This window comes from Carettochelys insculpta, chromosome 8 (genome assembly GCF_033958435.1).
Source record: "Carettochelys insculpta isolate YL-2023 chromosome 8, ASM3395843v1, whole genome shotgun sequence".
NCBI lineage: Eukaryota > Metazoa > Chordata > Testudines > Carettochelyidae > Carettochelys > Carettochelys insculpta.
The window spans coordinates 16742676-16770157 of NC_134144.1; the positions used below are offsets into that span (position 1 = coordinate 16742676).

At 42.3% G+C, this 27482-nt stretch overlaps 1 protein-coding gene across 4 annotated transcripts in view; it reads left to right on the forward strand.

Moving 5' to 3' along the window:
• Nucleotides 1-27482, forward strand: part of HECW2 (HECT, C2 and WW domain containing E3 ubiquitin protein ligase 2) — a 250554-nt gene that overhangs the window by 169543 nt on the left and 53529 nt on the right. For all 4 annotated transcript variants that reach the window (XM_075002118.1, XM_075002120.1, XM_075002119.1 and 1 more), the window contains 8 exons: nucleotides 1297-1397; nucleotides 2919-4268; nucleotides 5855-5950; nucleotides 8944-9094; nucleotides 9480-9583; nucleotides 12140-12264; nucleotides 15252-15437; nucleotides 26871-27005. In XM_075002118.1, the coding sequence (XP_074858219.1) occupies nucleotides 1297-1397; nucleotides 2919-4268; nucleotides 5855-5950; nucleotides 8944-9094; nucleotides 9480-9583; nucleotides 12140-12264; nucleotides 15252-15437; nucleotides 26871-27005 (2248 nt within the window). The remainder of the gene's footprint in view (nucleotides 1-1296; nucleotides 1398-2918; nucleotides 4269-5854; nucleotides 5951-8943; nucleotides 9095-9479; nucleotides 9584-12139; nucleotides 12265-15251; nucleotides 15438-26870; nucleotides 27006-27482) is intronic.

The following is a 27482-nucleotide window of genomic DNA, read 5'->3' on the forward strand; positions in this document are numbered from 1 at the left end:
ATGCCTGACTGGGAACAGGAGTGGCATGTCTATGACAGTGGGCTTCAGCAGGCAGAAGTGTGAAGATTCCTCATCATTATCAATAACCATGAGCTCAGCGCCCGTTGGTGTCTGATGCCTCTCGCTATTTCCTTCCATCTTCCCTATCCAATGCAGAGTGGCTTAGTTTCTGTAGACTAGCTCCGCACCAATCTACTACATCATCTATGCATTCTCTGTGGGGTCTGCCTCTCCTATTTGAACCATCCATTATGCCGAATACTAGGGTCTTGATTTTTTGTTCGTCGTTCATTCTGCAAGTATGTCCAAATAGTTATAGCTTCTGTTCCTGCTGGTACTATTATCCGTGGAGTAGCCAGGAAAGGCTCTTGTAATTTCAGCTGTGTCCACACAAGTGTGTCTTAAATATTGAGTCTGTTCTGGTCTGGCTATGGTCTGAAGAAGTGGGTCTGTCCCACGAAAACTCACCTAATAAACTATTTTGCTTGTCTTTAAAGTGCTACTTGACTGCTCTTTGTTTTAAGAATTTCTTAAGTATGTATCCACAGGTCTGAATTTAAACCACTTTAGTTACACGGGTATTACATCTGTATGCCCCATGTGGAGACACTTGTGCTGGTATACGAATGGGTTTTTTGGTTGTTAGTTTTAGTTTGTCACTTGGGAAGGAGTTACACTAAACCAAAACCAGTCTTATTGATTGTGGAATCTGTCCAAATGGAGGGTTAAACCAGAAAAACCACACTGGAATAAACAATAAAACTTACTCATTTAGACAAGGCCTCTACAGCTGTACAACCTACATTGGAAAGCAACCTGAACATAATTACCTGGTTTGAATTGGAACCTAAAGATAAAAAATTATAGTGTCTCTTGTTCAGATAAACAAAAAGTATTTTTGTGTAGTTAAAAAAAACAGCAGAGGGCAGGATAAAATTACAAAAACCTTTTAATGTTTGGAATCAAAGTAAAAACATTTGTTGTTGTTCATTTTTTTTTTAATTAAGAAAAGATTTGTGGGTGTTTGAAACTTGCCAATTCGCAATTTATATTTGGTATAAGGACAAAAGCATAGTTTGTAGGTATGGTGTTTTTGATTTATGTGGTAGTTGTTTCTCAGGAAGCATACAGATTATATGCTCTGTTACACAAGCTAATGAGATGCTCACCTTTTCATGATTCTCTATTACCTTTTATTATGCCATAGATCTCTGACAGGAACCTGTGATGTAAAACATTTGGAAATTAAAGTAATAGTAAAAAGTCTAGAAACCAGTATTTTTTTCTTCTCTACAGAGACCAGATTCTGAGCTATAATCTTGGCAGAAGACTCCCAGCTGACCATGTAAGTGGGTATCTCCAGTTCAAAATCGAGATTACATCATCCATTAATGAAGGTAAGATTTAAAACCTTGTACACAATGATTGGGTAGAGGAAATCAGTATGTACTTATTCTTTTGTGTATACTAATTGTACTAGAGAACAGCTTTGTGTGAAAGTGATGGGCCAAATATTTTAAATGCTACTTTTGAGATTAGTATTGCTGAATGATAATTTCATTTTGATTATTTTCTACTTTTATTATTGCTGACGTATTTAAATGTATTGGCATCTTGTATTTTCATTGTAGGGAGATTAGTTGACCTTATGCATCCTTGTCAATTCTTAAAGTGTAAAAATGACTCTGAGTATGTCTACACAGGACCAAGACAACACCATGGCTGGATCATGTCAGCTGAGGTGGCTTGTGAGGCTCAGGCTGCGGGGATATTTCATTGCTGAGCAGACTTACAGGTTACTGCTTGAGCCAGGCTGTAGGACCTATGAAAAGTGGGATGTCTCAGAGCCTGGACTCCAGCCTGAGCCCAGAAATCTACACAGCAACAAAACAATGCACAGCCAAACCCATACAGCCTGAGTCAACTGGTATGGACCAGCTACAGGTGTCTAGCTGCTCTGTGGACATACCCTGTGACTCTCCACCCTCCCTGGATTTCAAAGCCCTGGCTCCAGCCCCAAATCAGATATTTAAACTGCACTTTTTAGCTTTGTAGCTCAAGCCATATGAGCCTGACCAAACTTCAGAGACTGCTGGGGCCTTTTTGGAGTGTAGACATACCTTACTGTTCATGGAACTTTAGATCCTTCTTTTTGAAAGAGAAAGAGCTATGGCCATGTCTACGCTAGCCCCAAACTTCGAAATGGCCATGTAAATGGCCATTTCGAAGTTTACTAATGAAGCGCTGAAATACATATTCAGCGCCTCATTAGCATGCGGGCGGCCGCGGCACTTCGAAATTGACGTGGCTCGCCGCCCCACGGCTCATCCCGACGGGGCTCCTTTTTGTAAGGACCCCGCCTACTTCGAAGTCCCCTTATTCCTGTGAGCAGATGGGAATAAGGGGACTTCGAAGTAGGCGGGGTCCTTTCGAAAAGGAGCCCCGTCGGGATGAGCCGCGTGGCGGCAAGCCGTGTCAATTTTGAAGTGCCGCGGCCGCCCGCATGCTAATGAGGCGCTGAATATGTATTTTAGCGCTTCATTAGTAAACTTCAAAATGGCCATTTACATGGCCATTTCGAAGTTTGGGGCTAGTGTAGACATAGTCTATAAGTAGATATAAAACTGTTCTGTACAAAGTATATTAGTCTAGTCTGTGACTGCCTTGTGTAATCTGACATTTTGTTTGTAGCGCTTCTCATTGCCTCATAGGCAGATTGTTACAGATAGTCTTGGGGTCTATGCTGATCCTGCTCTTAGGAACAAGACTACAACTGTAGAAAACTGGTTTTTACCCTCTGTGAACATGTAGCTTAACAGAAATGTGATTTTTATGGCATCGTGTTAGGTAGAGATATTAGAATGACCTGACGGCATGTGTTCTTGTGTTTCATTCCCAGTCTTTGTGTTTCACTGCAGATGCTTCACCAGAAACAGTTGGAAGTTTGCTAGGTGTGAACTCTGTAAATGGAGACTTAGGAAGCCCCTCTGATGATGAGGACATGCCAGCAGGGCATCATAACACACTTCCAGTTTGTTCAAATGATCCAATCCTTGAGGAATCTGTTGGAAATGCAGCCCCAAAGCATTCTTTAAGGACTAGTACAACTCTAGAAACAGACCAGGAGGAATTAATTTCTACTGCTGCAAGGTCATCACCTACCAGAGGTCGCCAGGACTCACTGAATGATTATCTGGATGCAGTAGAACACAACAGTCATCCCAGACCTGGAGCATCTGCCTGCAATGAGCGTTCACTAGGGGCATCCCCAAAACTAAGGAGTAGTTTTCCGACTGACACGAGACTTAATGCTATGCTTCACATTGACTCAGATGAAGAAGAGCATGAGTTGCATAAGGATCTGGGTTTTCAGTCTTCCTTGGAAGAAGATGGTGGTTTAGTAATGCTTAATGGTGCAACAAGGAACGTTGGAGGAAATATTTTAAGTTATTCATCAAATTCGATAGTGCAGGGTTTTGCAGAGGATGGGAAACAGCCAGTTTGTGAAACTCCTTTGCAGCCCTTTGATCTGGTGGAGACACTCCACGGGCTTCAGCCAACAGAGTTAGCAGGAGGAGAAGGTGAAGGCCAGCCAGATATTCAGAACAGTCAGTCCATAGAACGGGCTGACAGTGATTTGTGTGCCTGTCTGGCAGCAGAGCTGCCTGCTAGCAGTACAGACGCAGGGGCTTCAGTCTCTGCTGGTGATAGCAGAAGAGGTATTAGCGAAACAGAATCCATTGACCAAGGATCTGAACCTTCTCAGGTATCCTCTGAAACTGAGCACAGTGATGTTGCTCGCACAGAAAGTGTCAGTGAGGCCAGTACCAGGCCAGAAGGAGAGAGTGATGTGGAAGGGGCAGACAATTCCTGCAATGAAAGTGTGACTACACAGCTTTCCTCTTTTGAAACTCGGTGTTCTTCCTTTGAAAGTGCCAGGTTTTCCGAGACACCTGCCTTTTCCTCTCAGGAAGAGGAAGAAGGAGCTTGTGTCTCTGAGATGGCCAGAAGTGAGCTTGTTGCAGAAACACAAGATTCTGTGTGCACTCCAGGTTTTTTACCTGTGGTGCAGTTACCTAGCACTCAAGAGGAGGGGCAGCTAGCCGAAGGAGGTGAATTACAAGAAGGAGATGACTCAGAAGAAATTTGGCAGAGGAGGAGGAGTCTACAGGCTGCAGCTGCAAGTAGCCAGTCTCAGGATGAAGAAACTGGAGGTGCCCGTGCTGCTTGTGAGGAGGGAGCTACGCAGGTTGAAGGAGCTATTGGAGGTAATTACGGTAGACAAATGCTACTGTAAATGGGAGGGTTTTTTTTTCAAGTAATAAGGCTTTTCTGCAGTCACTAGTGAAACTATTTTAAAAATACGTAGTAAAAAATTCAAAATATTTCAAAATAATTTTCTTCTTGGTGGGTTTTGAAATAATCTAGTTAAAACATTTTAATGGTATTTTAATTAATTTGTTATAATGAAAATGAAAATTAACAAAATGAAATTGGAAATGTTCTATTTTGGCAAAAAAGATAGTATCTTGTTAATGTGCTGGCTAACCAAATGGCTAAGGGGGAAAACAAATGTGAAATCTAATAAATGAACAGTTGAGCTCCTGACACATTTTTATTTTGGGGAAAAGGGGAAACAAATCTTTGTGTGTCATAAAGTGGAAAGAGAACAAGAAGTCTTTTTGGGGGGGAAAAAGAAAAAAGGAGAATTGCTTGTCATATTTAAAGCTGATTCCATTCTCACTTATAAATTCTGACCAGCTCAGGTACACCTCTCTATGTAAAAAGATTTCCTAACTTTTTTTTGTATATACAACAGTTGCTTGTAAAGTTAATTAGGATTTAAAAAGTATACATCAGACCTAGCTTCAGCATAGGTGGTACTATAAGAAATAACTTGTCCCTAATCACAGTTTAGCATGTATTCATTCACTTCCTTTTTCTGGTTATGAAGTGGGGGCTCTTGGGAGTTCCTTACTAGCACTTCACCACCATATTAGAGGAGGCCTGTGATGACTGCCTGGCTTTGATGGAGTTGATCACATGCTGGATGCTGCTACAGTAAGTCATCCATGCCAGTGAAGCCTTATCTCAGGTACATCATGTACTTCTGATGAGCAACATTTCGACTTCTGAATATATAAACTGCACAAAACATCCCTGGGAATGATATTCCCAGAGTCTCTGGATCTTCATATGCATCTCCACAGAAAGTGAAATCCCGCTAAAGTCAATGGAAATTTTGTCACTGAAGTCAGTGACACCAGGATTTCACCTAGAGGGTACAAATTGTATGTACTTTCAGTAAGGTTGGTATGTTTTTTCAGCAACAATGTGTAAATCTCTCCAGTGAAGTGCCCTTAATAATATATGATAGTTTGACAAAAGGCATTATCTCTCCTCCTTGCTTATGATTATGAACTTTCAGTTAGGGAAACAAACTAATAAATAGAATCCTTAATGCCATCTCTCTCTCTGAGCAGCCCTCACCCTTTGCTTATGTGACTAAAGGAAATTATTTTAATGGGAGACCTTATTACAGTATTGTCAAGTGTTCTATTCTCCAGACACTAAAAGCCAGATTTCCGTGTAGTGTAAATTTGTGTAATTGTGTTTAAATCAATGGAGTTATAACTATGGACCCTTGAGGTCTCAAAGACGCAGTTACTGGTTTTGATCTGGGTTTCTATGACGGTTCCATGAGTTCTGTATGCTGTCTGTTTTGGAGTCCCCTCTGAGACTTGAACGTACAGACAGAATCCATATTCAATGTACTGTTCAATTCAGAAGCCACTCAACAGCTTCTTAGCGCTGAATGGAAAAAAACAGCTGAATGTTCTATGTTTGATTCTAGGTTCCCAATCCAATGGCCACCAGACTTTGAGGTCACTGCCTTCAGTACGTCAGGATGTTAGCCGATATCAGAGAGTGGATGAGGCTCTACCACCAAGTGAGACCCCATTTTACTTTAATCAAGTGTTCAGGATATGAGCTACAGTATGGGTAATGTGGCCCTGAAATTCAACAAGAATTCAGATCAGCAGAGGAGTTCTGTGTGGGGAGCAAGGCTGCGAAATATTTTGTAAGAGATGGTAATCAGCTTAGGAAGTACTACAGCGTGCTATGTGATTAAACTGCTTGTGGTGGTCTACTAAATGAAATTGATAGAGAGCTATGGGGGAAAGAAACTGCCTGTGTTCCGGGTGAGTAGTGATGTGGGGTGTGATGTTGTGGCAGGTGGTAGGAAGCAAAGCCATCCAAACATTAGACCTTGAAGCTTTCGCCTTCCTGCTTTCAGCTGCTGTGTCTTGGGATATATTTATTACGTACAGGGCAAGTGATGTAGTAGGTGTTGGGTGCTAATGCTCTCTTTGGGTGACATGGTAATTTGTTACTATTGATGGATCGAGAGGGGGATCATTAATGGAAAGGCTTTACAATTATGTGTAAAAAGAAATAAAGACAGTTGTTTTAGCCATTTTATGGAGAACATAAAGGAAACCTGAATGTTTAACTGTTGGATATCTGACTGGCTTTCAGTTACTTAACTGATGCACATGAATAACCCAGGCCAAGTCAGTATTAAATCATTGAAGGTGATGGCTTATAGCATCTACTTGTTATCTGCTCATGGGGAAACATTGTTTATCCCCACTCTTTGCCTCTGCCAGCATGAAAATATGGAGTCCAATTGCCAACATCCCCTGCACAGAGTGCCACTTATCTTTGCTTTTCCTGACTTCTTGTTTGTTTCACAAGGGCTGGAGAAGATATCTAGGTGTTTTTGAAAACTTATGTCAAACTGCAGAAAAGACTTTCCTTTTCACATTAATGGGATCAGGATTTTGCCCACTGAATTTAATAGAAAGTAGGATATCAATCTTGTGACATGAAATAGGATTGTGTTGGTATTACTAATGAGAGACATCAGAGCATTGCTGTATGAAGCTCAATATCCTCTTGCTCCAGTTTGATTGTATTACAGCAGTTGCTCATGATAGTGTTGTCATTCAAAAATCCCCAACTACCGAATCAGCCACAGAGAATGTTAGCGCCATAAATCTTGATTTTAAATGTTCTCATAACACAGTATTTTTTGGGCATCCTACCTGGCAGAAGATTGGTATTTTGGTATTTTCGTAGTTTTTCTCACTGACAAGATATAGAACATTTACAGGAAATATTAAGATGAGATCAGGTCAAGATATAATAAATTTGTAACATTTGGGAGTTCAGTTTTATACTGCAGTAAAGTAGGTACAAGGTGCTTATTTTATTCATGTGCTGTGTCTGCTGTAATTGTTGCCTTTAAAAAAATGCACCAAATATTTATAATTTACTTTGCTACCTCGTACTTCAACACAGTCATTTACTATCGGGGGGGAGGGGGGTGAGACAATGTCACACTCATTATTGGGCCTCAATATTTCCTCCCCCACCATCTCCCAACATACTTATATAAATATTTAGAAAGGGAAAAAAGATTAAAAACAAAAAACCTCATAGTACCAGCATTTATACAGGTCACGAATCTACTACTATGATTAGAATCAGAAAAAAATATTAAAGGTCATCTGGATTCAGTTTTTCAGTCTGAAAATGTGCTTGAATGCTACATTATAAACATTGTGATGTATCTGGGGCAAACACTCACTGTAATAGAATATGCTTATTCAGCAACACACCACAGTCTCAGGGTGCTTTGGGATACATTCTAGGTGTTGTAACGTCAGGCTGAGTCAGAGGAAAAGATCATTATTCCTATTGTCACATAAATTGTGTTAAAGAATTAGAAAAAAAATTACTTGTACAATACGCGTGTGCTGACTTTAGGCATTACTACATTAATAGGGAAAGCAAAAATAGATGACTGGTATTATAAAACCTTCATTTACTGCATAGGAACTATGCAGATTCCACATACCTTCAAGCTTTTGTTTAAAAATATACATTTTGCTAGATTAGGACCTTAACTGAACATGAGTTAAGTGATACCAAGTTAAAAGAAACAAAGATTTCAAGAAAATAAAAGTGAAAACAAATCTAGCAAGTGTTTGTTCAATAAGGCCTTTCTCTCACCCAGTCGTATTTCCAGATTTTTGCTGATTGGCCTGACTAGGAGCCATCACAGAGGTCAAATCCCTTGGTTTCTTTGTCTCTTTAAGGTGAAAGATAACTTAGGGGTTTTCTCCCCCATTCGTATATTACAGTAATGTACTTTTCTGAAAGCTCCCCACAAATAAAGTTCATTAGTTTATGCCGAGTAAAGGACTAGATAACATGGGGACTAGATAGCATGGCTCCATGCCAGTTGCTCCTCTGCTGCTGATTGTTACAGTGCAAATCATCTCTTCCTGCTGCCACTGCCAATGCAAATAAATACCCCCACTGAATTTGGCCACCCCAGATTTGAGATGTCATCCTTTCTCTTTTTTTCTGCACAAAACATGTTTATCCCCTCCCCTGGAGCATGCCTGATTTAAATACCTTTTAGTCACAGACTTTAAAGCATAATATCAATGAGTAGCCATAATTTCACATAAAGCATAATTGCATATATTTTACAATGATATTGCTGACCAATGTGGCGGTAGTTTTCAAATGATACCTCATAAGGCATATTTTGTACAAAAAGCATTGCAGTTGTGTGAAGGATGTGAACGAACACACAGTTTTTGGTCAGTGGGGCATCAGCACCTATTGGACAATCCATGTTGGAGGTGGTTTCTGTAAAAACTAAGTACAGTGGGATGTTGATTTGCAGAATAATATCTGAGAGGAGCTCTGGCTTTTAGCTCTGAGTAACGTAGACCAAGGGCAATCAAAAATTGTTGGATCAAAGGAATTGTGTAGAAAGAGGAACAGAACTCAGGAAGAAGAGGTGTAAATTAAAAGCAACATTTAAAGAAAAATCCCACCTCATAACAATTTATTGTTGTGCAGACTGGGAAGCACGGATTGACAGCCATGGGAGGATATTCTATGTGGACCATGTGAACAGAACAACAACATGGCAACGACCCACGGCTCCCCCAGCCCCACAGATCCTCCAGAGGTCAAATTCTATACAGCAAATGGAGCAGCTGAATCGCCGGTGAGAACTGGTGGTGGTGATTATTAAGTTTATAGTGCCAAAAGTGTGATTGGAAGAGAGTCTGAAGACTGGGTGCCAAGTAATTCAGCACTGTCTTTCATTGACCAGTGAGTCTTAAGTGTGGTTCTTCTGAATGTACACCTGAATCTGGATGGAGCTTACTAGCATCTCTGTTCCATGAATGTTTAATGACAGTCTGACCACAAACAGTGGGTAAGGAACTGCAAAATTTCAGGCCACAGAAAGCTGTGAATAATCAGGCATCAGTGGAGTTTAGGCTGCATGGGCAAGAAAGCACATAAACCTCAATATTTAGGGTTCTCTAGAGCTAGCTGTAGGGTATGTTCACTATATATGGTATGTAAATCCAGTCTTATAATTCTAGATATCAGAGTATTCGTCGAACAATAACTAATGATAGGCCTGAAGAACACCCACATGCCATTGATGGAGCTGGAGAAGATACTGACTTCCATCATTCTAATGCAGGTAAAAATAAAATTGATATCAGCCAATGGTGAGTTCAGCCCATTGGCCATTTAACAAAAGTGAGATACGGAGAATCCTACTGTCTGCATAGAACTGGACCGTGGGTTGTTCTCATTTATGGTCCTGTATATGTAGACAATGGCTCAGCTTCTAAAAATGTAGGATGTTAAAGAATTGTGCATGTGTGTTTCAGCTTCTTTACGCAATCTCATTTTGTCCAGCCTATTAACGTAGGCCATTTGCATAACAATCGTATTATCTTGCTTAAAAATGTTCCGCAGCTGCCAACGTTTTTAGTTATTATTAATGGTGGCATGTAGTGGCCACATGGTAATCTTTAGCACTTCCTTTCACTCTGTTAAGATGAATTTCTCCTTCTTCTCTTGACTTCTGAACTCATTTTCAATGCTGCTTCTGTTCCTAATGTCAGGGAAGATGAGCATAGGGGACAGTTTAGATGAATTAGACCAGCAGAATTTTATACCTGGGAAGTAATATGAATCCTCTGTTTTGTGAGGCAATTTAAAATCTGAAACTGAGTAAGGTATTTTCCTTAACAAAGGCTTTTGTGTTAAAATTAACACCTGGAAGCCAACAGTCAGGGTCTTCTCTCAGTGCATGACTTCATTGTTGGTGGTGGCGGAGGGAGGGCAGGGAAGGACTTGTAGAGATGCCTAAAAGTTAGCTGTTCCACTACTGACTTCCTCAAAAGTGATGAAAATATAATCTGAGAACAAGGCAGCATCCCTATAATGGACATACAATGGGAGGAACTGAGGGCAATACTTCAAGAACAGAAGTTCTAAGAATCTTTTTCTTCTCTTATTCATCTCCATTTTTCTGAACTTCATCAATATTTGAAATATTTTCTCCATGTTAATTTCAAATAGTACCTTTGTTTCCTACTCTCCCTTGTTTGCTCCTTTTCTTTCTCCATTTGTATTTATCATTTCCTTTTTTTCCTTTTCATCTCTATTCCCCCATTTGAAGTCCCTGTTCGTCCCTCAGCTCTTATTCTCACTTTGTACTTGTCCTTTTCCTCTCCTTGTCTCCTCTATTAGGTTATGTGTTCTAACTTCTTAAACTATCGTGTTCTTAACAGAGCTCATTTGTCATTTATGAATGGCTGGGCTCAGAATTAGTAAGGAAGGATGACTCTGGACATTCTGCCACACACACAAAATAATGGGCCTGTGAAAGATGGAAAATGGCATGATTTTTAGTGATTTTTGACTCTTGGATACAATCATTGTGATGCAAACCTATGATGATTACCTCCCATCTACTTTGAAATGTGCATCCAAATCACCTATTTTTTTTAAAAGAGGCTTACCAGTTGTCCTTTCTTGTTGAAACAACATAAGAAAATGTGGTTCCTCTCCAATTCATTATTTTTGTGAGAAATCAAGAGACAAAACTGGTGCCCAAATGTTTATCATAGTGCATGGAACTGAAGTCAATTTCTTCATCTAACCTTTTCTTTCCTCCATTCTGTAAGTATTTGGGTTAAACACTGAAGAACTGATCAGTGCTTGGCTGCTGGTTGTCTTTTCTGAGGAGAAGTGAAATATATAACAAATTCTGACAATTTTATGTGTATCCACATTGGTTCTTATTGAAACAATCACCTTTTGTCTGCAGTGACAGTACAGTGGTAACTGGCATATCAGTTATGTTCTTTTCTGTTTGTAGGGTATGACTGTAGTATTCCAAGTGCCATTGTGTGGGTTGGTAGGTAAATATTGATTTTAAGAGTGGCACTTCCATATGGAGATATACCCATCTCATAGAGCTGGAAGTGACCTTGATAGTTCATTGAATCCAGTCCCCTGCACTCACAGCAGGACCTATTGCCATCTTTGATGGGTTTTTTTTAAATCTATTTGCCCTAGATCCCTAAATGGCCCCCCACAAGCACCGAACTCACAACCCTGGGTTTAGCAGGCCAAAGCTTAAACCACTGAGCTATCCCTCCCTGCTCATATGCAATTTTGAACCTCTCTAGTCTGGCACCTTTGGAGCCTGACTAGTGCCAAATGAGAGAAGTTTCCAAATGACAGGATGTCCGTATTGGCTGGCAGCATTACCAACACTTCCACTGCATACTGGGTTCTTAGAAGACACCTGGGGTGAATTACAGCTAAATAACAGCACAGAACACTGAGAGCTAAGACTGGTAGCTGTAAACAGACTTTATGACTCCACAGAAAACTTGGCCACACCCATGGCAAGTGATTGTCCAGCTAATTGAAATTATGCTGAACTAATCTGTGTTGTTGGATGAGAGAGTTCCAGACTAGAGAGGTTCAACCTGTATTTTGCATCAGAAACAAAAGTAAATGTTAGGCAACTATTAATATATTGTTATCTCAGACACCTCGCCTATCTTCGCAAACATTCATCGATAAATCAGGATTACGCGCTTATGTAGATAATGTTTTAAGAACTGAGAGGAATGTCCATCAAAGAATTATCAAGAATATAATATAAATCAATGTAGTTGTAGTGAGTCATTGGTAAAGGTTATTGCTGGAAATCTTTGTCACTCTTTGTTAGATTTTCGAAGGGAGAATGTGCTGCCTCACTCTACCTCCAGATCCAGGCTAACTTTATTGCTACAGTCTCCTCCAGTGAAATTCCTTATCAGCCCAGAGTTCTTTACAGTGCTGCATTCTAACCCTGTGAGTATAGTGTATACCAACGTGCAATTTCATAACTATATGTTGATAAATATGGGCACATCTGTGGATTGTGTTTTTCTTATATACAAAAATCTTACTCAATATTTGGTGGCTAAGATATGAGAAAGAAAGCTACATGATGACCTACACAGTATGGGATACTTATTTGTTAATTCAAATTGTGAATTTCCAAGAGAACCTTATGGAAAATTTGCAATATGTAACAGCTGTTAACATGAGGTTAAAGTCAAAGTTTTTCATTTCATCTGTGCTGAGGAACTGCAATGTTTGCTCTGGGTCTGGTTCATCACACAGCGAGGGGGAGGTACTTTTAAATAGTAGAAGGCCCTCCACGAGGGCCACTTACTCTGCAAAGTGGAAAAGATTTGTGGTTTGGTCATCCCAAAAGGGGTTGTCTCCCTTGCAGGCCACAGTCCCTTTGATTCTGGATCATTTGTGGCACCTAAGTCAATCGGGGCTCTCCCTTTCCTCCATCAAAATTCACCAAGTGGCTATTTCCATCTTCCATCCTGCTCTAGGCCTTTTGTTGGTGTTCTCAGACCCTGTGGTCAAGAGATTTATGAAAGGCCTGGAGAAAGCTAGGCCATGGGTGTGGGACCTCTAACCATCCCGAGACCTCAGTTTTATTTTGGCTAAGTTCATGGGGCCCCCTTTAAAAACCAGTGCTCCCTGCTGTTTCTAAATTACAAAACAACCTTTTTGGTGGCCATCACATTGGACAGAAGTGTGTCTGAGTTGAGGGTTGTCTCAGTGGACTCACCCTGTACAATGTTCCACAAGAATGAAGTCAGACTGACACCCCATCTGGCTTCCTTGACAAAGGTGGTCTTCTATTTCCATGTCAATCAGGATATATCATTACCTGGTGTTTACCCTAAGCCTCATGCTGCCCTGAGGGGGTAGAGTTTACATGCCCTAGGTGTCCATAGGTCTTTGGCTTTTTACATAGACAGGATCAAGCCATTCAGAAAGTCGCAGCAGCTGTACTTGGCTGTAGTGGACAGGATGAAGGGCCTCCCAGTTTCGTTCCAGAGAATTTCCTCTTGGATATTGGCTTGTATTAAGGAATACTACAAGCTAGCAGAGGTTTCCCCTTCTCACCCAGGGCTCACTCTACAAGGGCACAGGCCTCTTCCATGGCATTGCTAGCTCATATCCCTATTCAGGAAATCTGTAGGGCCTGCCACCTGGTCTTTCATTCACACCTTTTCAGCTCACACAGCATGCTGGACATAACGCTGCAATGGGTAGGGCTGTTCTGCAGTCATTCCAGGGATCCGACCCCACCTCCTAATGTCAGCTTGCATTCACCTACATTGAAGTGCATGTGAGCAATCTCTTGAAGAAGAAAAGACAGTTACTTACTTCCATAACTGGTGATAATCGAGGTGTGTTGCTCATGTCCTTCCAAAACCCTCCTGCCTTTCCCTACTGTTGGAGTAGCCAGAAGGAAGGAACTGAGCAGGGCAGGGCCTATTTCGGGTGCTATATTGGCACCACTCCAGGGGATGCTGCACCAGCACAATGGCTACCAGCTAGGGGAAAAATTTTCCAGCAACTACGCACACACAGGCACGCACACCTACATTGGAATGGACATGAGCAACACATCTCGAAGAACAGAAGTAAGTAACTGTCTTTTTCTTGCAACAGGTGATTCACCTATAAAGGTTGAAAGTGTAACTGCAAATGCCCCATTTGGTGCACCACTCTGTACACTGTTTTTGGGATTTACGTGAATATATTCATAATCAGCTATTTTATATGAAAGAACATTGGAATTTTTTTAACAAAACAGGCCTGTTATGGTGGTGTTCCACATATTTGAATTAAAGCTTTCCAATTTATTCTATTTATTCTTCAGTATTAGTTTTCTAAATAGTTTTTTCTGTTCAGTACATTTCCTTGAATGTTATAAATAGAAATTTTATGATGATTGCTTCATTGTCTGTAAGCACACTTGTTAATCATTCACGGGCTCTAAAACTACTGGGCAGTGTTGGTTTAATCTTGTAGCATGTGTGGTGTTCCAATCAGCTGCATTGAATACAGCCTGCACAGTTGCATCTTTAGTTCAAAAGGCAGAGTTCTGTTTTTTTGTTTTGTTTCTTTTTTAAAAACAAAAACATATGTATTTCTGTGACTTTTGATCTTTTTGTTCATGTAGAGGTACAATCAAGTGTGTCCTTTTAGAATCCAAGTAGGCCAAAAGAATACTGTAATTCCCTAATGAGCTTACATAAAAATAGTGTGAAACTGTAATATGCTTTATTAGTTTTGTTGTCGGGTACCATGGTTACATGGGAGACATTATTCGATATATATCACCCTTAAGAGAATGCTAGGATGATGTGGTGCAATTTAGGCTACCTTTACTGCTAAAAGAAGCAGACATGACTAGATGAACATCAGGACATGCAATGCTGAATAATATAGTTTGCACTTCACTGGGTGGATAAAGTTTAAAAGTTCTGAAGTTATTTTTCAGCTGGAACAACTTTCTTCAAAGTTTATTAGAGCTTCAGGTCAAAGAAGGCCGCCTTTGCAAGGAAAACGAGTAAATGTTTTTGTTTAATTAAAATAAATACCTTGGAAAATGCCTGCAAGAATAAACAATTATGATGTAATATATTGGGAAGTATTTGTCATAACTTGGTTCCCATGCTATTCTTTCTTTAATGTCCATTCTTCCATATTGCTAGCCATTTAATTGTTAGGGCCCCAGTTCAGCACATGCCTAACTTGAAAATGTGAGCAGCCCATCTGACTTCAGGGGGACCGCTCCTTGTCAAGGACCAGTGCCCACTGACCTCAGGCCTAAAATCTTTGCTGGTTTGGGGCTTAAGTTATGATCAGTCCATTGAAACATAGGTCACTCATCCAACTGTTGGATTGATGCTCTGTCTGTATAGATGTTTAACTTCCAATGTCTTTTGCTGAAATTATTTTATTATGAATTTTTTCAGAGTGCCTACCGCATGTTTACAAACAACACGTGTTTGAAACACATGATCACCAAAGTCCGGCGGGACACCCACCATTTTGAGCGCTACCAGCATAATCGAGATTTGGTGGGCTTCCTCAATATGTTTGCTAACAAACAGCTGGAGCTGCCGAGAGGCTGGGAAATGAAGCATGACCATCAGGGCAAGGTATTTGGAACACATATGCAATGCTGGTTGGACTTTGTCTTTGTACTGATGGGATTGAAGTATCTTGTTTTAAAAAGCGCAGAGAGAAGAGAGAGAAAATGAGTAACATTAACTATCATAGAAAAACACATAGCAGAGGATTTATAACTTTTTTGAGGGGCATCATTCACTATTAGATTTACACAGTAGTTTAAAAATTCCATAGAATGAAATTTATAATCCTTTCTTAGTTTTTCTTTGATGATAGCTTCTGATGTTCCCAGTTGGTCCTCCATCCAAGTACTAAATAGACCCTGCCAGTACGGAGCAGCTTTGGAAATGAGATGAGGTTGACGGCATTCAGACCAGATTGACCTTGGGGAATGTATCATAAATTTGGGCTGTGTGGGATTCGGTGCTGGCCATAAATACTGGGAGGTATTGTTTTGAATGGTTGCATAACAAGGCCTTTTAGATTTAAGGTTATAGTTTGACCACTTTAAATTAAGACCTTTATAACTCATGCTTTGAATTAAAAATTCTCATTGTCAGAAAATTAATGATATTTATTCATACTTTTTTTTAAATTGGTGTGATACTGGATATGCTTTTTTCTTTGTGAAAAGGGTGGTATTGAATACTACTGAGGAGGTAAAAATTACAGTTACTTTTTGTATGACAATGACAGTGTAAGTAAGTAAGCTAAAATAAGTTGAAACTATCACTGGGAATTTTTAGTGGCCTTCCGTTATAATGGTGCTGCCATAGCATAGTTATAGGAAACAATAAAGGTATACCAGAATTGGCATGCGAGGGAGTGATAGCTGTTTCAGGAAAGATTTCTGTTGATGCCAGCCACTTCCTGTGTATGTGTTGTAACTGTTTAATGATACATCATATGGATTCCAGTGTGACATGGTCGGTGACAGTGAAGTGATTAATAAACTTGTAGACTATAGCCGTGTCTACACGTGCACGCTACTTCGAAGTAGCGGCACTAACTTCGAAATAGCGCCCGTCACGGCTACACGCGCCGGGCGCTATTTCGAAGTTAACTTCGACGTTAGGCGGCGAGACGTCGAAGTCGCTAACCCCATGAGGGGATAGGAATAGTGCCCTACTTTGACGTTCAACGTTGAAGTAGGGACCGTGTAGTCGTTGCGCGTCCCGCAACTTCGAAATAGCGGGGTCCGCCATGGCGACCATCAGCTGAGGGGTTGAGAGACGCTCTCTCTCGAGCCCCTGCGGGGCTCTATGGTCACCGTGGGCAGCAGCCCTTAGCCCAGGGTTTCTGGCTGCTGCTGCGGCAGCTGGGGATCCATGCTGCAGGCACAGGGTCTGCAACCAGTTGTCAGCTCTGTGTATTTTGTGTTGTTTAGTGCAACTGTGTCTGGGAGGGGCCCTTTAAGGGAGCGGCTTGCTGTTGAGTCCGCCCTGTGACCCTGTCTGCAGCTGTGCCTGGCACCCTTATTTCAATGTGTGCTACTTTGGCACGTAGACGTTCCCTCGCAGCGCCTATTTCGATGTGGTGCCGCGCAACATGGAAGTTGAAGATCGACGTTGCCAGCCCTGGAGGACGTGTAGACGTTATTCATCGAAATAGCCTATTTCGATGTTGCTACATCGAAATAAGCTATTTCGATGTAGGCTTCACGTGTAGACGTAGCCTATATCTGCTATCTGTGACCTATGACCCTACGCTGGAACCAGTGCAAAGTTCCATTAAGCACAGGCCATATTTGTTGGGAACCACATACTGAAAGCAGTCTTTCCTAAACCCCCTCTTCTGACCTGTCAACAAGTTCATCATCAGAAGCAAGCTCCCTACAAGCCAGGGTCCACCAACTCCGAGCAGCACCTGCCGCTGCCAGACCCTGAGGAATAGCTCTGTGTATGCCTGAAAGCTTGTCTCTTTCGCCAACAGAAGTTGATCCCAAAAAAAGAGATTACCTCACCCATCTTGTCTTTCTAATATCCTCTGTTCAGTAAAGTTTCAACAAAACTACATGCAACGCTTAAAGCTATGGTCTAAGACAACACATACTTATGCCTGTAATTGTTGGCTATGTTTAGCCATGAATATTTACGTGTCCATGTGAGTAGGGTACTTGACACTTGAAAAGAATATAACAGACTCTAAACTGAACCTAGGAACTATGCTGGAGGTACATCATTTTCTGGAGTTTATTACTTAGCAACATTAGCAAAAACATTGTGTAAAAATGGTGGGGGTGATGCAATTATTTTAACATCCTATTTTTCCCTTCCCTCTTCATCTCTGTCTCACTGAGCCCTTCTCCTTGAATTTCCAGAAGCCAAGTTCTTTTGCTGAAGAATCCTTCTATTGAATTCTGTGTGAAGTTCAATAGAAGCTACTCATAGCCTGTAGGGGGAGAGTGAAACGCTGGATTTCTCTGTGATTCCATGTGATAGTTATTAGAGCTTCTTTGAGGAAGCACTGAATAAAACGTCATAGGAAACTCTTTACTTTGTAGTATATTTTTCTGCACCCTAGCTCAAGATCGTACTTGCTTCTTCAGTAACCACGGGAAGATGAGTCAAAGTAGAAAAGCTTATTCAGTACAGTAGAGGAATCATGATGTGTGTTACTGATTGAGGGCGTGGTTAATCTAAATTGAGCAGTGTGCATTACTTGTCCTGGGTCAAAAAATTACGGTTTGAGAGTTTTCCCCGTAGGTGCTCCACTCCAGGTGTTGGTGTGTCCCTGTGCCTTTGCACAGAGATTTTTGCAGCAGTGTCCCTCTGGATTGCACACACACGTGTGAGCCTGTCTCTCATGTCCCACCCCCTTCCTCCATTTAAAGAGCTGCATTCAGGGCCAGGAGCCTTCAGTTCTGTTTCTGGTCTTCCTGGCTGGAGATGGTGTGCAGCACTCGTGCTATTAGCACTTCCCTCACAGCTTATAGTTAGAACAGATTTTCCTCAGTTAATTATTTCTTGTTAGAAGAAGAAAAGAAAAGGAAAAGAAAAGAAAAAAAAAAACCCTGCCACTTTAGCTGCTCCTGCAGAAATGCCTGGCTCCCCAGGCTTCAAGAGGTGTGCCTCGCCTTGCCCATCTCTGATGGACACAGCCAGTGTGTCTGCTGTTTGGCCGAGGGGCATATCCCTCAGAAATCTGCCCATTGTGACAAAATGAAATCTAGGGCATGCCGAGACAGGGACCTGAGGCTGAAACACTTGCTAATGGAGAAGTCTCACCTACCAGCCTCTGACCCAGGGCCGGAGGCAAGCTCCACAAAGGTCTCCCCAACAGTGTCCCTCACAAGGTCCCCAAAGCCACTGAAAACAGCAAAAAAAAAAAAAAAAAAAAAAGGGCAGGCAGCTTTTCTACAGAGCTCACCTCAGAGGAAAAGAATGCTCCCCTGCAAGAGCTCTCCTGCCCCCACAGACCTCTCCGAGAGTGAGCAGCTCTGTCAGTGCTCTGGGCATCTCAGGCAGCATCGGTGCTGAAGCTAATGCAGCCGCCTTCCCTGTCACTCTCACAACACCATCAGCAACTTGGACAGACTCGTCACTGACAGCCAATCCGCTCTCAGTGCAGCAGCTTGGTGCCATTTGTCACTCCTCCCTGCAAAGCACACTGAAGCTCTGTCAGCTCAGGTTAAAGTTCCACAGCTGACCACACCACAGGCTTATACCTGACACAAAGATTAGCAAGTCTCCCTGGTGTCAGCCTCCCCACTGCTTGCAGCACCCCTCTCGCCTACCGCAGAGGCAGCGCACCACGGCTATTCACAAGGGGCTTTTCCTCAGATGAGGTTGCAAGCTTTTCTCCTCACTGCTTGCCTCCCTCAAGATCTCACAGGATTGACAAACCGCCTTCTTACCAGCCCTATTAGAAATACTTGCCACAGTGGTATGGACACCCATGGGGGCCTCCACCCCCACCACTCTGGAGTCTCTGGCCATATCGTAGCCTATGAGCTCCCACCACATCTTACAGCAAATGAGAGGACTCCCTTTATAGGAGCACTATCAAATCTACATCATTACCCCCACAGCCCACTGAGGCAGTAGGGGATTTACCTGTTGCTGATCAGCCAGAGGACATACTGGATGACATGTCTTCTCAACCTAATGAGGCTCCTGTACCATCGGATGAGGCTGCTCCACCCCCACTGCCACACATGGTGGATGATTATACCCATTTTCAGGACCTGTTTTAAATGGGTAGCAACAGAACTACTCATTGATATGGTGGGGGTGTCAGAAACTCAACATGAGTGGACTGATATACTATAGCCACCTTCCTCAACTAAGATTGCTTTGCCCATCAATGCAGCAATTCTAGACACAGCAAAATCAGCATGGGAGGCGCCAGCCACAGCGGCACTCAAAGGCAAAAAAACTGATCACAAGGTCTCAGAATATCTCTTCACCCATCCTGCCCCAAACTCTCTAGTGGTGGAGGAAGTGAATCAAAGGACCAAACAACAGTCCAGAGCTACCCCAGCAAATAAAGACTGGACACCTTTGGCCTCAAAATTTATTCCTCAGCCTCTTTCCAGCTTAGGGTCACAAATTACTCTACACTACTTGCCAACTGTGGCCACAAAAACTACGCAAAGCTTACAGACTTTATTAAGGATCTCCCAGAGGACAAAAGATTGTCACTTCAAGCCCTCGTCACAGGGACAAGCAATTGCACATACTGCACTCCAAACAGCTCTTGATCCTATGGATGCAACTGCACGAACCACAGCCACTGCGATATTTATGAGCCTGGCATCCCAGTGCAACTCCACCACATTCCCTAAAGAGACCCAGAGCACAGTGGAAGAACTCCCTTTTGATACCAAAAAGCTTTTTGCAGAGGTGACCAATGATGTGCTTCACTCCATGAAGGACTCTTAGGCCACTCTGTGATCTTTGGGCACGCAGACCCCTGCTTCAACAGAATACCAGCTTAGATACCAGCTATATCAGAGAAATAGATGATACTCATATTACTCTCAACAACTGCCATGCTCATATCATCAATGACAACAATGAGACAGAGGCCACAGTGTCATCGACCACCATCAACCGCAGCACCTCAACCCTTATCCTCGACTAAGCACATTGGAAATTTTGGTCAAGTCTCCAGAAGATCTCTCCCCATCTCTAGCACAATCAACCCTCCATTTCTCCAAACACGTGCAAATGGCTAACAATTACCAATGACAAATGGGCCTTAGAGATCATCAGATCTGGCTACACTATCCCCTTTCTTTCTATGCCCCTCCCCCTTCTCATCTCTTTTCAGGGACCCTTCTCATGAAGAAATGTTACATCAGGAGGTAGACCTTCTCCTGAACTTGTGGGCCATAGAACCCCTTCTCTAGCAACACCCAGAGAAAGGTTTTTATTCCTGTTATTTTTTTAATATCTAAAAAGAATGGAGACCAATTCTCTGCCTAAGAGGCTTAAACAACTTTGTAAAGAAACAGAGGTTCAAAATTATTACCCTCTCCACAATAATCCCAGCGCTAGAACATGGGGACTATTTTTCAGCCCTCAACCTGCAAGATTCTTACTTTTATATCACCATATATCCAGCACACAGACATTTTTTGAGATTTACAGGAGGAGCTGCCGTCTACCAATACAAAGTTCTGCCCGTTGAACTCTCCACAGCCCGAGTACTTCCCAAACTCATTGCAGTAGTGACTGCACACCTCAGAAAACAAGGAGTCATCTTTCCTTACCTGGATGGTTGTCTTCTGAAAGCACCACCATGGGAGAAAGCCACTCACAACACCATCATGACAATGAAATGCTTTCAATGCTTGGGCCTGCAAATAAACACACAAAAATCAATATCACAACCTACACAGCATCTGGAATTCATCAGGGCACACCTCAATGCCACAACAGCTACTGCCTCCCTCCCCCATGATCACTTCCAGGCCACCACCAACCTTGTAACCCTCCTTACGAACTGCTCCACAAACAACAGCACAGCAATGCCTGCTAGGCCACATGGTTGCGTGCATCTTTATGGTCAGACACGCACAACTACACATGCGAAGTCTGCAAGGTTGGCTTGCTGCTATTTACAAGCCACACATAACGTATATTGACGCTACCACTCACAATTCCTCCCAAGGTGAAAGACTTTATTTGGTGGACGCAACCCAGATGCCTATGCTTGGGAATTCCATTTGTTCAGGATCTGCCCACATATATTCTTACTACAGATGCCTCCCTTATGGGGTGGGGAGCTCACTTACAACATCATACAGCACAAGGTCTCTGGTCCATGACTGAGCAGAATCTTCACATAAACATACTAGAACTCCAGACAGTCCAATATGCTTGCCTCTGTTTTCTACCACACATTGTGGGCACTGCGGTTCAGGTTCTAACAGGCAATACGCCATGCAAATTTTACCTAAACAGACTGGGCAGAATTTGCTCCTGCTCTCTCTGTGCTGAGGCCACCAAGCTGTGGAACTGGTGTATCCACCACAGTATTGACCTCTCTGCATCGTACCTACCTGAGCACAACAGCAGACGATTCACCACAGACCACGAGTGGGAACTGAATGATGAGATCCTGAATGTAATATTCGACCAATCGGGTTACCCAACCATAGACTTCTTTGCCACGGACAGGAAAAAGAAATGCATGGAATATTGTTCCAGGGCAGGATGAGGCAAGAACTCAATGAGCGATGCCCTTCTCCTCGACTGACACACGTACTGGACCTATGCCATCCCCCTATACCCCTCATACGCAGTGTGTCACACAAAATCCAGCTTCATTGAGCAACAGTAATCTTAACAGCCCCAGGAAGGCCCAGGCAGACATGGTACCCTTACTTTCTCTGGATGTACATCGGTCTCCCTATCACACTACCACCTGTCAACAACCTGCTCACGCAATGACAGGGCCAATTACAACATCCAGACATCTGGATGCTTCAGCTCAAGTCATGGCTCCTGTCTAGCTCTCAGACACGGAACTAATGTACTCATCTCAACTCCAGAATGTCCTACTACACAGAAGAATATCATCTACCCCTACAACTTACACATACATATGGAATAGATTTAAGGCCTGGTGCACTGCAAAACAATCAGATACAAGAGCAGCACCGCTTCCTTCTGTCCTGCACTATATCCTTGAGTTAAAATAGACTGGCCTTTCTCTCAGTTCCATTAGGTACATTTAGCCGCTATCACTGCATTCCATGTCAAAATAGACAGTGATGTGTTTACTCACGCTGTTACTGAGTGCTTCTTAAAAGGTCTCACCACACTCTACCCCCAATATATCACCCCCTGCACCTCCCTGTAACCTAAATCTAGTCCAGCTCCAGCTCAAAAACCATTTGAGCCACTAGCGACTTGCTCATTATTTCACCAGTCTATGAAAGTCTCGTTCCCAGTGGCGATCACTGCTGCCAAACGTGTGGGAGAACTGGGCGCTCTTATGGCAAACTCCCCATACACCATTTTTCAAGGACAAAGTTACACTGAGAACTCACCCAAAGTTCCTCCCTGTGTTTTGCAAGTGTTTTCACATTAACTAACCCATACATCTCGCAGTATTTTTCCCAAAACTGCATAACAGTGCATTAGCTACTCCTGGCACACACTCGATGTCAGATGAGCGTTAGCATTCTGTTCAGAAAGAACTAAGCCATTTCGGGCATCATTGAAACTTTTTGTTTCAATAGTGGAACTTTCCAAGGGCAACCCAATATCCAGACAAAGACTCTCTGATTAGATTTCAGGATGCATCAGACTCTGCTAACAACTACAAGGAGTGCAGCCACCACAGCCACTGCGCACACACTCTATCAGAGCGATGGTCACTTTGGTTGCATTCCTGCGCAATGTGCCATTGACTGACACATAAGGTAGTGACATCGGCATCCCAACATACTTTCATCCATCACTCTGCCATCACCCAGGCTTCACAGGCGGACACATCCCTGGGTACAGCAATACTCTCAACAGTTATTCTGTCAACTCTGAAGTCCCTCCCATCCTAATGGACACTACTACTAAGTCGCCTGGATGGGAGCACCCATGGGGGCAACTCTCTACAAAGAAATGAAGGTTACTCACCTGTGCGGGACCTGAGGCTCTTCAAGATGAGTGTCCCCATAGGTGCTCTACTACCTGCCCTTCTCTCCTCTACTTTGGAGTTCAGCAGCTCTATGGTAGAAGTATCCAGGTCCCATGCATGGCTCTTTAAATGGAGGTGGGGGGCATGAGAAACAGGCTCATGCGTGAGCATGACCCAGAGGGACACTGCTGCAAAAGTTTCTGTGCGAAGGTGTAGGGATGCACCAATGTCTGGAGTGAAGCACCCATGAGGATATTCATCTCAAAGAATCTCAGTTACTGTACAGGTGAGTAACCTTCATTTTGCATTGTGCTACAATGCATAAATGTACTTTAGTGCTTGTGCTAATGGTGACCATACCTCATCTCTTCTGTGTTGCAATTAAGAAATGCTCTTTCATTTTCACCTGCTACCACGTTACAAATACATTAAAATAAGAAAGGGTAGCACATATCTCATGTGCACAAGTGAATTTGGGGATTAGTACATCTTGTGATGTAGACAATGACTGACTGACTGTGTGAGACCCTGCTGGTTGGAGAGTATATGGATATTTTTCTGCATGACACAAATTATTAGGCCAAGGCAGTGAAGAAGATTAAAGTGTTTTATTTCAGAGACAGTAGCTATAGCAAAGAGACAGGGAAAGGGAAATGTAGGGCAAACTACTTCACTCACCAGTGGATGCTGATATTTCTCACCCCTGCACAGCTGGCTGTGACTTGAGGTCTTTTGGCAGAACACTGTGGAGAAGTTTAGGCAGAACTTGCCCTGAAATTCCTGCCTCTAAACTAACCAGCTTCCTCATTTAAAAAAATAGATCTTTTCTGGATTTTCATTGTGCATTTCCTGCCTATACCGTGTCAGGGCCAACGATAACAGTTTCTTTAAAAACAAAACAAAACAAAACAAAAAACTTCAGTGTTAAAGTGAGCAAAGCTCAGTTTCCAGCTGTGGTGCCAGCATCCAGATTAGGCAAGAGCTTTGAAGTTCTAATGATTTTCTTTAATAAGCTTCAGCATAGTAAAGGTGTGCTTCATTATAGGCTTCTGCTGGTTGGCTGAAAAACAGTCATGCTTAATAAGACATGATCACCCTTAATATAATCTTTGAGCACAGTTTAAATGTAATGCACAAAATAAAAGCATATATGCTGTCTTAAAGTGCTTTATTAAATCAGAGAATTGCGATGTAATTCTAAACAAGTAACTTTTTCATATCCAGTCACTGGTTTATTTGTATATTGAAGTCAGCCTTTCAAAGCTTGTCTGGCTTCCTTCAAAATACAGATTGATATGGGCAGATAATATATATATATCAAAGATTGAAAAGAATTACTGCACAACTGTCAGCAAGAGGATTAGACCTATTAGCTAGGGGCATGAATACCAAAGGTATTCTGCCGCCTTCCAGAAATTTAAAAATCCAATATTGAAGTACTGCTTTTAGAGTATCTTAGCATTCTTTAATATCTGGATCCTGTCTAGCCAGTGTCACAAATGACATTGCTATTTGGCCCCATGGACAACACCAGCCCAGGGCTCAAACATTGCTCTAGCAATTCAAATTGCCATTAGCAAACACATTTAAAATTCATTAGGTAGCTCACTATAAAAACTAATTTCCCCCTTTTGGTATTCACACCTTCTCATCAACTGTTGGGAGTGGACCACATCCACTTGGATTGAATTGGCCCACTTAGCACTGGTCCTCCACTTATTAATGTAACACTCCTGTGTGTGTGTGTCCCTGCCAAACTGTACTTCCAACTTCATGCATCTAATGAAGTGGGCACCAGCCTACAAAACTTATGCCCAAATAAATTTGTTAGTCTTTAAGATGCCACCAGACTCCCTGTTGCTTTTGCTGCAATAGACTAACATAGCTACACCTCTGCTTCTTGTAACAGTTGCTCTTCAACGTATGTTGCATATAGCCATTCTGTGACCTACGTCTTCCCTGGCACATCTAAGTTTATCCTTATGTGATTTGCCTGCAAAGGAAGTGAAGGTGAGTGAGGGAGGGGTTCCACCCTTTATGGCTTTGGATCCAGGCACAGTGGTGAAGCCAGGTTTACCGTCTCAGATACTGCTCAGGAAAACTCTCTGGCATTGGTACATGAGACTTCCTCCATACCCGCATACGCACAAAGGAATGGATGTGTGCAGGACATCTTGAAGAGCAACACTTACAAGAAGATAAGTAACCTTTTTTCACCTTAACAGCCAAAATACCCAGCTGAGGAGAAGGCTGTAAGAATTATGGGGCAGCCAACTGGGCAAGAGCACAGGCAGGTTGGAGCCTGAGGATGATTAGTGTGGAAAGAAGCATGATCTAGAGCAGAGCAAGCTGAATAGATGTGCACCCAGAACCAGCGGCAGGGGCTGAAGCATGAACATAGGCATCCTGTCAGAACTGCAAAGCAGAAGCTTGTGCTCCTGGCCAGGAAACAACATTGAGTAGATAGGAAAGACTGCTTCCCTCAGAAGTCTATATACCTGCCGTTGGGTCATCAGAGTGGATGCTCCGTCTAAATATCCTTCTCCCTCTATAGTTACACGCATTTCCTTCAGGGTCTAAAACCCCATGACACTAAAACTGGAACAAGTTTAAATGTCCTGAAACAGAGAGGGCTGTTTTGTGTGTGTGTGTGTTTTTCTGACTGGTTTTTTGTTTGGTTTTGGTTTTGCTCTATTGCTGTATTGCAGCTTGAAGGTTTTTTGGTTTTAGGACCCAGGATCTTTCAGCCTTGTCTCAGCAAATGGCTACTCAGCCAATACTTGTCATTTTTTCTTATCCCAGGAAACCACTGGGCCTGCCTTGAATTCCCTTTTTAAAATGTTTTGGGCAATCTCTGTGGCCCTGATCGACTCTGTACGTTGCCCTACATAGAATAGCTAGAGCAAAAGGATAGTGATCACGCCTTTTAACCTATAATCACGGTGTGTCCTAGTACCTAATCATATGCTTGACATGTGCACACCCATCTATATTTACAAAGCTATAGTAAGTAAATTTTTAAAGGGCAGTGTCATTGCCACTATGTGACTTCCATTGAGATGCATATAGATGAAATTAACTAGTAAATGTGTTGACATAATGTATGTTAGACATTCACGTCCTCTTAAGAACAATCATGTTCTGCCTTGGTATTTTTATGTCGCTGCTTGGGTAAAATACTGTATAAACATTAATGCACCATAAGTTTCCTGTGAGACAGAGAAACTGAAGCATAGTGAGGCAATTTCACAAAATTGCAAGGCAGCACAGAGCTGTCTGTGCTTGAATTCAGGCACACTTTCCTGTACTTTCTGCAGGAAGGTCCTTAAATCACAATGAATGTTGACTCTGAAATCTTCTTTTCTCTCCTCTAGGCTTTTTTTGTTGACCACAACTCCCGCACTACCACCTTCATTGACCCACGGCTTCCCTTGCAGAGTAGCAGGCCCACTAGTGCATTAGTGCATCGGCAGCACTTAACCAGACAGCGCAGCCACAGTGCTGGGGAGGTAAGTCTGAACTGCACCTCTTGTTACTTAGCTATCAAGGATTTCAGGATCATCCAGTTTTCACATCAGTCCATTCAAATATTACTTTGTCCACTAGTTTAATGGCTCTGCCTTGTTTGATACCCACCTATAAACAAAAGACATTCTTGACTTTTGAAAGTCAATGGTGGCCTTTACTGTACAAGGAAAGACCTGGTTTGATTATGCTAATAGTCTGATAGGTTTTTATCTGCTGCAGGTAAATGTCAGTAACCCTATCAAACCACAGGAGGGCTCTTGAATACAGATTTCTTCACCAAACAATAGGACTGCATCTGCACTATGAGCTAAAATCAAACGTATTAAAATTGATTTATTAATGCTGTGTTTTTTTTATCAATTCAATTTCTTCCCATATGGTCCCCACAAAATCACCTTATTGCTGCCACACGCAAGTAGCTTAAATAGGCTTTTGCAACAGTGTATTGTGGGAACCTA